Below are 12,355 nucleotides of genomic sequence, written 5' to 3' on the forward strand. Positions count from 1 at the left end.
TCCTCAGTTGGGAAACTTTGCAAGTGTGCTCATTCTCAGGTTTCAAAATGGCAGCCATCTGCCATATGCATAGTATTTTACTAGACCCCCACCCCCCTGTAAAAATGGTTAGAATGCCACAAACTCCCTGAAAGCATGATCTTGTTTCTCTCACTGCTAAACTAGTTTGGGTTCTTGTGAAGTTTTATGTTACCTGTTATGACACTAACGGGCTGAAGTTCAACAAGTTACATAAACCAAAACAAGTTTGGTATTAAAAACAAATCATAAACAAATAACATGGTTGGAATTCAGAAAAGTTTATTAAGTTGACTCATTTTGGCCATGAGGTAATGAGAAACTACCATCATAAAAATCACCAGTATGTGGAGCCTTCGGTCTATGCCAAGTGGGCTTGATATAAAAACAAACACTGACATACCAGCAAATCACAATACAATGAGTTGTCAGAAGAGTGGTGGATCCACATGTACATAAACATTTGTCTCTATTAATAATGAGGTCTGACTAGCCCCTAGTGTGGCACCATTGTTTTAGGACCGTTTAGTAGCATGGCGTTGTTTGGAGGCCTTAATAAAAACAATGGAATTCCAAATCTACTGTGTGCCATACCACCAAGTTCACAGATGCTAAATGGCTGAATGCTAATTAGTGACACTAAAACAATAGTGTTAATATTTGGTGCAACAGAAAACCTTTTAGGATTTGTGTCCTCAAAAAAAAAAAAAAAAAGCTCATGCCTTACATTGAAGTCCCAATTCATTGAGTTTTTAATAATAAACAGCTTGCCGTCAAAAATATCAGCAGATATTTCCAAGTTTATTTTAGGCAAGCCTAAACATTTTACAGCAAATGGGTACAAAATAACTCCTCAAACAAAATGTCTGAAGGTGAAGCAGGGGCTTTTTTTTTTAAATATAATAAATATAGATTTTCTCAATTCAATAATTAGACTGGGCTATCATACAAATGTGTGTATAGGGCACTGGTGGACCACATGGCATCCAAAATGTCCTCCCCAAACTAGGAAGGGATCGACAGAGAAGCATTAAAGACACCCTTCACTTTATCCTCAATCCTCCAGTTAACATAATTATGTCTGGGAGAGGAGGAGGACAGTATCAACTTATCTGACCATGGTGTGACAGACAGAAGGACAGAGCGACTGCTCTGAGTGGACTACTGCCCCTAGAGTCACCCAGTGGGAACACAGGTCTATCCAGTCTGGGTCTCCTCTATCCTGGTCTGTGAACACTGCCAGTCTGGTACATGAGGGGCAGCCATAAGAAGCAGTCCACAGTGGGCCACCCAAAACCATGCTGGAGGAGGAGTTAGCTGGGTTGCTGAAATGGTCAGCACTGCTTGTTCATGTCCCTGTGGTAATTCCATGTTCTCCCGTCCAGCCCGCCTCCTCTTCTCCTCAGTCTTCCAGCCCTGGGTGTATGTGTGTGTTGGTCTCAGAGGATCTGTTCAGTGCTGGAGGCAGAGATATCCAGGAGTCTCCAGGCTGCGTAGGGGTTCAGCTCCTCTTGGTCTCGACACAGGGCCCACACGTACATCATCCTCAGCACCTTGTCCTGTGGTTCAAACAGACAAAGGTATTGGCAAGATGAAAATTAAGTCACTTTTCAATGCTTTTGAGCAGGTGTCCAAAGTGTACAACCCTCCCTGCTAGCCTGTCCAGCTTATCCTCTCAGTGAGAGACAAGGGGGGAAAAAGTTGTGTCATCAACAAAATAACAAATAAAACAGCCTCCCTAAATCCCCTGGTAGTGCCTTGCGCTAGACTGAGGGAGTGCCAGTTTCCTGCGGCTGAGTGGATGCCCTCCCATTATGCCCAGCCCCCCCCCTCCTCCTCCTCCTCCAATCCAAAGACTCCCTGAGGTGCACTCACTGGCCTATCAGACAGATTTACAGCTCAGGAGGCTTTCATGTGGAGTCTGGCTGACAGTCGGCAGGGCCTCAATAGACTAGTCTGGCTCCCTCTCTTTCGCTCCTTCGAAAGACAAAGGGAGGAAGCCACTTTAGACTATAAGAGATGCACCCCCAGGTCTGAAACATTGCCATGTCTGATTAGCCAAGCTCAGAGACAAACAGAGCCCAGTTTAAATACTTTTACAATTGATCCTCATTTCCAGAGTAGAGATGGAGGGTGTATTCTACTCACAGGGTCTCCCTCTATGACGTCTCCTTTAGTGTTGCGGATCACCATGACCAGCTGGGCCTGGAAGGTGATGATCAGCACCGGACCCTGCTCCATCATCTTCCCCATGGCCAGCTGAACACACACAATTAAAACACACTATTAGAAAAGCAGATCCCACAAATAAATATTACGATGAGACTGTCGTAAAAGGCCTCGGGTAACTCACATCAATGTTGTCTATGTCCAGGATCTTAGAGTGGAACTGCAGGCCCATAGCCTTGGCCTGTTGAATGGGGTGGGCCAGCTGGCTGTAAGTCTACACATAAGACAGAGAGGTGTGGGTTAAGAACAGCAAGGGCAGGGGGGAAAAAATGACTGAAAATCTCAACATCACTATTGCAGGTCTACATTTACAGTACTTGAAAAAGAATCAATTCATCTTCAGCCGGTGTCCAAATGAATAGTCGATAAACCGGTCAATAAAAAAAGTGCTTACCGCTTCATAACACCAGTCCTTCAGAACCTCCAGCTCCCCTCGGATCATGGCCTGCAGACAGAAAGACAGAGAGGTAATGCAGACAGAGAGGTCAGAGTAGGGTGATACCCACACCTCAAGAGGCACTGCAGACATAGACAAAAAACGAAACAATAAAATGTATCTGCACAGAAAGAAGTGCTCCATTGATTTTACAATTTGTCTGGATATTCATCAGATTTAAGTGAGACTGAGACTAATGTTTCAAGTAATGTTCAAGATCGCAGATAGAAAAATGTGTATAGTGTCTCCATTAACTGCAGTGACATATAACGGTTACATGGAAGGTTTTTGCCCCCCAATTATCTTCAGCTCAAAACGAGAAACCCGTTTTCCTATTGTATGCCTTCAACACAATCTGTACCGCACCAATGTCAAGGGAGGAAAGATATTTCTTTACCTCCAGGACGTTGGGTATGATGTCAAATTCACACTGCTTGAGGAAGACATCTTTGTCGAATGACGGATCCACCTTCAGAATCTCTGTCAGCACCTCTGACATCTCGGTCTTGGAGAAGAGCCCACCTGACCAGACATACACACAACTTTAAAACAAGAACAAAGACCGAGCCCAACTACCAAATACGTGATTGGGGTTAGTGTTGGTGGCATGGAGAAGTTAGTAGGTTACCTAGGATGTCGGTCATTTTATCTGTGACAGCACGAGACGCTCTGACGAGGGCATTCTCGCTCTCATCATACTTCATCTTCATTTCGAAGAACCCTGGGAAGAGAGCGCAAAAGGTGAGTCGTCTCATTTAATTGCAGTGCATCAAAGTCAAACAAAGAGTAACAGGCTTGGGGGAAGACGTCGTTTGGACTCAGCACCAGTAGTGTTACCCCAAGGTCAGGGCATTGAGTTGTATCGTATGGATCAAACACAGGGACTGAGCTGTGGGTCGTTGTACAGTATCGCTCTGCTGTGTGATTGATTGCTTACTGTACTTCGCTGGCACATTCTCTGATAACACACGCAGTACCAACATACCCAGATTGGATTCCATTATGTATTTACAGTGTCAGGCAAGTTGTGATGTGACAATAAGAAACTTGATACAATTTATTTCTATTGACTTTGCACAATGTCCTTACTGTTAATCATAGCTCCTTTTCACAAGTCAGAAACATGATTTATAGTCGGTGCTGGTAGGTAATGCTTAATTGCTCGCTCCCTGTATACGGCTACGGTGAAAACAGGAACAGTCATTTTCAAGGCGCCTAGTAAAAAAGAAGACACTGCTCCCCAGTCTCTCATACCCGACCCCTAGGAAGTCCCTGGGCTCCCATTACCAGCTGCTCGTTAGTGAGGGCCCATTAGCGCCAAGATTTTAATAGGAACAGGACACTGTTCACCAGTCTGATACAGCAGTCAATCAGCTAGCAGAGGGATCCCCATCTACACTAGGTTTGGATCCCTTACAATGTGCACCCTCAAGACTAGGATTTTGGAGACCGGAACGTTTCTGACCGCCAACCATGACGACAGTTCGAATTTGGAAATGTTCAAGGTAAAGTCAAAAGTTAAGGACAAAGGGCACTTGGTAAAGATAAACGCACCACGCCCAGCAGAGTAACAAGCACTAAGCCACTGATGGGTAGTTTATACACTTAGCCCCATCTACTGGACAAACGTTTTACAGCGGCAGACATTCATACCATTCTTTGATGTCGCAATAATGTCATATTTTAGAGGAATTACTCAGTCTTCATCATATAAATAACATGTCATCTTCCTACATTATGATTCGGAAAGGGTGATACTTAGACTGCAATGACTACGGCAGACATCAGAAAGATTAACAAACTGGTAGTGAGACAGGCTGTCCTTACTGTTAAAAACCATGTTGTTATCCTTGAAGTCCTTCCACTGTGCGTACCATTTGGAGTCCTTGTGCAGCACCACCCCCATGGCCTCCCTAGAAAACAGATCACTGCTCAGTGCTCACGGCCATGCCACTACACACACACACACACTTATCTAGACTAGAACTGATTTTCACCCTTACTGTGAATCCAAATTATACTTGCACTGATAAATATGGTGTGATATTGAGCTTGTCAGAGACACTTAGGTGAGAATTATCTGTTATTTGAATGATTACAATATTCCGCCCTGAAACATATAATTGTATGGAAGTGATTAGAATGTATAAAATCATAATCAATAAATGTGTAGTCCTAGTCAGAATTAGGGTAAAGACATTGTCTTTATGGTATTATAAACACAGACTGTCTGAGCCTGGTGCCGACTTGACTAGAGATTGGGAGAGAACAGGGAGTACATGTCAAGAACAAGGTCACTAATCCCTGTCGGCTGGGTAGCAGGACATGTGTGTGTGTGTGTGTGTGTGTGTGTGTGTGTGTGTGTGCGTGCGGTTGTGTGAATGTGTGTGCGTGCGTGCGGTTGTGTGAATGTGTGGGCGTGAGAAGTCAGTATAAAATGAATTGTTTTGTATTCTTGACTTTGGAACGTTCCCGTGAATAAACCTTTTTGACTATTTAGCTGGGCCTCCGTCTGTTTCATTCGACCGGGATCTTACAAATTCTGGTTTGCAGACTGAGTAATATAATTAAATTGGGTTATGAACCTGGAGAACAAAATTCTCTTATCAGACACACATTTTGAGTTCTAAAGATAATTCTGCTCAAATAAAAATCTAGAGCTCTACCGAAACAGAATGAGGGTGGGAGACTGGCAGCACGTACTCATTGGCCTCGAAGACCTTGTTCTCATTTTCTGCAGCCTTGGATGAAAAGTCACTCCTCTTCCGTAGTCTCTTGGGGGCCCGGTAGGGCCCACTCTGATTAAGATCATCAATCTCCTTCTTCACACTCTTTATACCCTGTATGTGCACAGCAGGCTTTAGGGAAATGCATGGGCTGTTGTGATGAGCTCCCTAAGCAATGGGTACATTCCCTCCTGATCATTTGACTTGCTTAGTTTATGCAGTGACAACACAAAAAAATTGAGCAATTGATTGCTATAATGCAGTGAACATGACCAAACCCGGTATTTGACTTTAAGTGCTGAAATGGTCCTTTTGGACCTTGGAGAACCTATCCAGTTCTCACCTGAGATATTGCCCTGAAGGCACCGGTCTTTCCCAGTTTCTCTCCACTCTTGGACACAGACTCCGCAGACGTCTTGGCTGTCTTCGCTGCTTCCTCCACGCCCTCCTTGATCTTCCTCCCTATATCTGTACGACTGACCTCTTCCAGACCCTAAAAACAAAACAGATACTAACTTCTTGTCTGAGACACTCACACACCATTTCTGTTGACATGCCGAAGGCCTAGACCTACATACAGTGCATTCTGAAAGTATTCAGACCTCTCAACTTTTTCCACATTACAGCCTTATTCTAAAATGGATTAAATAGTTTCCCCCTCAATCAATCTACACACAATACCCCATAATGACAAAGCAAAACCAGGTTTTTAGACATTTTTGCATATGTATAAAAAAACTACAAACTGCAATATCACATTTACATAAGTATTCAGACCCTTTACTCAGTACTTTGAAGCACCTTTGGCAGCAAAATCAGCCTCGAGTCTCCTTGGGTATGACGATACAAGCTTGGCAACCTGTATTTGGGGAGTTTCTCCCATTATTCTCTGTAGATCCTCTCAAGCGCTGTCAGGTTGGATGGGGAGTGTCGCTGCGCAGGTATTTCAGGTCTTTCCAGAGGCGTTCGATCGGGTTCAAGTCCGGGCTCTGGCTGGGCCACTCAAGGACATTCAGAGACTTTTTCAGAAGACTCTTCTGCATTGTCTTGGCTGTGTGCTTAGGGTCATTGTCCTGTTGGAAGATGAATCTTCACCCCAGTCTGAGGTCCTGAGCACTCTGTACTTTACTCGGTTCATCTTTCCCTTGATCCTGACTAGTCTCGCAGTCCCTGCCGCTGAAAAACAAACCCCACAGCATGATGCTGCCACCCCCATAGTTCATGTGATGCTTGGCATTCAGGCCAAAGAGTTCAATCTTGGTTTCATCAGACCAGATAACTTTGTTTCTCATGGTCAGAGTCTTTAAGTACCTTTTGGCAAAACTCAAAGTGGGCTGTCATGTGCATTTTACTGACAGGCGGCCAGCTCTAGGAAGAGTCTTGGTGGTTCCAAAATTCTTCCACGTAAGAATGATGGAGGCCACTGTTTTCTTGGGGACCTTCAATGCTGCAGACATTTTCTGGTAATCTTCCCCAGATCTGTGCCTTCGACACAATCCTGTCTCGGAGCTCTACGGATAATTCCTTCAACCTCATGGCTTGGTTTTTGCTCTGACATGCACTGTCAACGGTGGGACCTTTGATATAGACAGGTGTGTGCCTTTCCAAATCAATCTATTTAGTTTACCACAGGTGGACTCCAATTAAGTTGTAGAAACATCTCAAGTATGATCAATGGAAACAAATGCACCTGAGCTCAATTTCGAGTCTCATAGCAAAGGGTCTGAATACTTGTGTAAATAAGGTATGTTTTTATTTTTAATACATTTGCAAACATTTCTAGAAACCTATTTTCGCTTTGTCATTATTGGGTAAAACAAGAGGAAAAAAATGATTTCATCAATTTTAGAATAAGGCTGTAACGTAACAAAATGTGGAAAGAGTCAAGGGGTCTGAATACTTTCCAATGGCACTATGTAATTCATGTCAATGTTTCCATTTAATTGACAACATACAGCTCTACATTTACCATGCTCAAGTTTAGTCATCAAGGCTGATGAGTAACTAAACAGCAATCCATGTACCTCTTTCACAGTCTCTGAGAAGGTCCCTAACTTCTTCTTCAGAACTTCAGACGTCTTCACAGTTTCAGACTCTATGGTTTGCTAAGGAATAAAGTAAAATAGTGAAGGAAAGAAATCAATTAATTATTGAATCCAACCTGCCTAACAACATCCTTTGTCCAATGTAACAATGAAACAACGTGTGACATGCGCTTCAAATTATTTGCTGGGCCACAATTGTCCACCTGAAGATAAAGGAATAAAGCTGTTCAATGGATGGGAGCACTCACATATTTCCTCCGAGCTTGCTTCAGAGCTTCTGATTCCTCCAACTTTTTGGCCTCCTCGCGAAACTTCTTGATGTTCTCCTTCATTTCCTTGTTCTTGCTGAGCTCCTGTTTGAGGTTGTCCAAGAACCCCCCAAAGAAGCCTTTTCGGCTACCTCCCCTGTCTGATGCATGCCGTACCTAGAGAGAGATATGGGCATTGTATGAGTTGGAGAAAGGGGAACATACACTATATACACAAAAGTATGTGGAGACTAGAGGTCGACAGATGATTTTTCAACACCGATACCGATTCCGATTATTGGAGGATCAAAAAAAGCTGATACCGATTAATCGGACGATTTTTTACATTTATTTGTAATAATAAAAATTACAACAATACTGAATGAACTGAATACTGAATAACTTAATGTAATACATCAATAAAATCAATTCAGCCTCAAATAAATAATGAAACATGTTCAATTTGGCTTAAATAATGCAAAAACAAAGTGTTGGAGAAGAAAGTAAAAGTGCAATATGTGCCATGTAAGAAAGCTAACGTTTAAGTTCCTTGCTCAGAACATGAGAACATATGAAAGCTGGTGGTTCCTTTTAACATGAGTCTTCAATATTCCCTGGTAAGAAGTTTTAGGTTGTAGTTATTATAGGAATTATAGGACTATTTCTCTCTATACCATTTGTATTTCATTAACCTTTGACTATTGGATGTTCTTATAGGCACTTTAGTATTGCCAGTGTAACAGTATAGCTTCAGTCCCTCTCCTCGCTCCTCCCTGGGCTCGAACCAGGAACACAACGACAACAGCCACCCGCGAAGCAGCGTTACCCATGCAGAGCAAAGGGAACAACTACATCAAGTCTCAGCGCGAGTGACGTTTGAAACGCTATTAGCGCGCACCCCACTAACTAGCCATTTCACATTGGTTACACCAGCCTAATCTCGGGAGTTGATAGGCTTGAAGTCATAAACAGCTCAATGTTTGACGCACAGCGAAGAGCTGCTGGCAAAACGCATGAAAGTGCTGTTTGAATGAATGCTTATGAGCCTGCTCCTGCCTACCATCGCTCAATCAGAATGCTCTATCAAATCATAGACTTAGTTATAACATAACACACAGAAATACGAGCCATAGGTCATTAATATGGTCGAATCCGAAAACTCTCGAAAACAAGATGTTTATTCTTTCAGTGAAATACGGAACCGTTTTGTATTTTATCTAAGGGGTGGCATCCATTAGTCTAAATATTCCTGTGCACAACCTTCAATGTTATGTCATAATTACGTAAAATTCTGGCGAATTAGGAGGCCCAAACTGTTGCATATACACTGACTCTAAGTGCAATGAACGCAATAGAAGTGACACAATTTCACCTGGTTAATATTGCCTGCTAACCTGGATTTATTTTAGCTAAATATGCAGGTTTAAAAATATATACTTCTGTGTATTGATTTTAAGAAAGGCATTGATGTTTATGGTTAGGTACACATTGGAGCAATGATACGCACCGCATCAATTGTATGCAACGCAGGACACGCTAGATAAACTAGTAATATCATCAACCATGTGTAGTTAACTAGTGATCATGATTGATTGATTTTTATAAGATAAGTTTAATGCTAGCTAGAAACTTACCTTGGCTTACTGCACTCGCATAACAGGCAGTCTCCTCGTGGAGTGCAATGAGAGGCAGGTGGTTAGAGCGTTAGACTAGTTAACTGTAAGGTTGCAAGATTGAATCTCCCAAGCTGACAAGGTGAAAATCTGTCGTTCTGCCCCCGAACGAGGCAGTTAACCCACCGTTCCTAGGCCTTCATTGGAAATAAGAATATGTTCTTAACTGACTTGCCAAGTTAAATAAAGATGAAATAAAGGTGAAATTTAAAAAAAAAAAAATATATATATATATAGTTGTATTTTTATCTGCAAAATCGGTGTCCAAAAATACCGATTTCTGATTGTTATGAAAACTTGAAATCGGCCCTAATTAATCGGTCGACCTCCACTGGAGACCCCATTTAAATTTATGGATGCAGCTATTTCAGTCACACCTGATGCTGACAGGTGTATACAATCAAGCACACAGCCATGCAATCTCCATAGAAAAACATTGCCAGTAGAAGGTCCTTACTGAAGAGCTCAGTGACTCCAACAAGTCTGTTTGTCATATTCCTGGTCTGGTCAACTATAAGTGCTGTTATTGTGAAGTGGAAACGTCTAGGAACAACAACGGCTCAGCCGCGAAGTGGTAGCCCACACAAGCGCACAGAACGGGACAGTTGAGTACTGAAATGGTTTGTTGAGATCGGTGTGGAAGAACTTGACTGGCCTGTACACAGCCCTGACCTCAACCCTATCGAACACCTTTGGGATAAATTGGAACACCGACTGCAAACCAGGCCTAATCGCCCAATATCAGTGCCCGACCACACTAATGCTCTTGTGGCTGAATGGAAGCAAGTCCCCGCAGCAATGTTCCAACATCTAGTGGAAAGCCTTCCCAGAAGAGTGGAGGCTGTTATAGCAGCAAAGGGGGGACCAACTCCATATTAATGACCATGATTTTGTAATGTGATGTATGACGAGCAGGTGTACACATACTTTTGGTTGTGTATTTCTGCATAGGAATCAAAGAATTTTGGTTATCTGACTACTTCTGCATTCAACAACAGTACATTGTTGGCTAAAGCAGAAATGGGTTGGCTAAAGCAGAAATGGGATTTACACATAGGCTGAATGTAAAAAATAAGAACTCTGAAATAAAAAACTGAAGGGAAGTAGGGTACAATTAAAATTGTCTACTAGTACGAAATGAATGATTATCACAAGCGGAACAGTCACTGTTACCTGTGAAGAACTTGTGAGAGACCCACATATCCTGTATACATGAGGTCTGTTGTGTAGGAGCAAATATGAAGGACTGGAGACAAGCAAACTTCTTCTGACACACAGCTGGAGAGAGAAATACACAATTAGAAATAATCATTATAAAATTATGTTCTGGCAACATTATGATTGGCAGAGAAGCTTTGTTAAACCTACAATTTAAGTGCCCAAGATAATTGATATTGCCACCTCAGAGATTATGATTGCATTTTTTTTTTATACACCTTTATTTAACTAGTCAAGTCAGTTAAGAACAAATTCTTATTTTCAATGATGGCCTAGGAACAGTCGGTTGTTCAGGGGCAGAACGACAGATGTGTACCTTGTCGGCTCGGGGTTTGAACTTGCAACCTTTCGCTTACTAGTCCAACGCTCTAACCACTAGGCTACCCAGACAACATTGCCTTTATTGCTTATGAAATTAACAGATTCCAACCTACTAGTTACAATTGTTATATTTGGCCTATGCATTGTTTTATTTGATTTTTAAAAATTACTTTCAAGACTATTAAAAAAACCTTCATAGCCTTGTCACACTCAATTGTTGCACATGTAAACGATGTCCATGTCATCTGTCTATGCTATTGAAATAAGTGTGCAAAAGTGTAAATGATGCATATTCGAAATGTGCATACAGAGAGCAACAAACTACTGCTTGGTACACATTTTATACGGTTATGAATCAAGGGCCAAACACCGGCATGACACAAGATTCAATTCAGAGAAGTCTTGTTACTAAGTTAGTCTGATTCGGCGTTAAAACATATTGCAATGGAGAAGACGGTTCGAGTATATAGGCATTCCATCACTATTTTCAATAATAGATTACGTTAATTATTTACGGTTAAAAGACAACGTGGAAAAATCTGTTTTAATGACAACTAACCTGGTAACACTGACACAAGGAGGCCGCCATCTTGGTTGCATTGCCTGTGACCTTTTCCGCTGATGACCTTCTGACGTATTAGTGGAGGAGCCTGAAGGTTGGACAAGGCGAAAAATAACTAGTTCGGTTCGGATGAAAGCGCCAACTTTGTCACATAGGCAGATGCATGCATCATGATTAAAAATATATTATTTTCAACAGCAAAGATCCAGACCAGGAGAGGTGTTAGCAGTAGCGCCAACTATTGCTCGCACAAGGATAGAACAATGTGTTAGTTATAAGAATCTTTGGCTTTGTATTAAAGTAAACCGATGCCGACAGCAACACATACAAATAAGTAATGCCTGATAATACTGTATCACTGCCGCTTTTGGCTCTGGTCCATATGCTGAAAATGTGGACACTGCAGCGACAGGCTCGAGGTCAAGTTAGATAGATATCCAACATTAGCAAGCCAACTAGCAAACATTTCCGCAATACCATTGCTTTTACTTTCAGGGAAAGAAATTATGGGATTCCCCCGAACTCACAAAGCTTCCCTCTTCGAGAAGCTATTGTACAAAAAGAACCGGCAGACTACATTTAGAGCCTCACACGAAGGATACCATGTCTAATCTCCTGACCCCCAAGGGCATTTGAACTGACATTCATTGAGGAAAGTAGAGTTAGCTGCCATCACATGTTGCTATGATAAACAAATGGCTTCTCCATTCTATTCCATATTTTACACTCACACAAGTTAAGTAACTTCTTGCTTAGCTAGATAAACGTTCTTCAGATAGCTAGCCAGTTATTAATGGTTGTTTATGTGTTGAATGATATGGCTGCATCAGATGACATCCCCTCACCTATTGCAGAGAACTACCTCAGGCCTAGTGTAAC

The 12,355-nt window shown here is 42.1% G+C and overlaps 1 protein-coding gene across 1 annotated transcript; it reads right to left on the reverse strand.

Moving 5' to 3' along the window:
- Positions 1-279: 279 nt before the first annotated feature.
- Positions 280-12,090, reverse strand: LOC139409130 (translocase of inner mitochondrial membrane 44 homolog (yeast)). The gene is made up of 13 exons (XM_071153872.1): positions 11,474-12,090; positions 10,549-10,653; positions 7,703-7,879; positions 7,434-7,514; positions 5,753-5,902; positions 5,387-5,523; positions 4,511-4,596; positions 3,312-3,404; positions 3,081-3,205; positions 2,642-2,692; positions 2,372-2,461; positions 2,167-2,277; positions 280-1,577 (listed from the first exon to the last, which is right to left on the reverse strand). The coding sequence occupies exons 1-13, from the start codon at positions 11,501-11,503 to the stop codon at positions 1,458-1,460; spliced, it is 1,356 nt and encodes a 451-aa protein (XP_071009973.1). The 5' UTR covers positions 11,504-12,090; the 3' UTR covers positions 280-1,457.
- Positions 12,091-12,355: the final 265 nt, after the last annotated feature.

The sequence above is a fragment of the Oncorhynchus clarkii genome, chromosome 5 (assembly GCF_045791955.1).
Source record: "Oncorhynchus clarkii lewisi isolate Uvic-CL-2024 chromosome 5, UVic_Ocla_1.0, whole genome shotgun sequence".
NCBI classification, from domain to species: domain Eukaryota; kingdom Metazoa; phylum Chordata; class Actinopteri; order Salmoniformes; family Salmonidae; genus Oncorhynchus; species Oncorhynchus clarkii.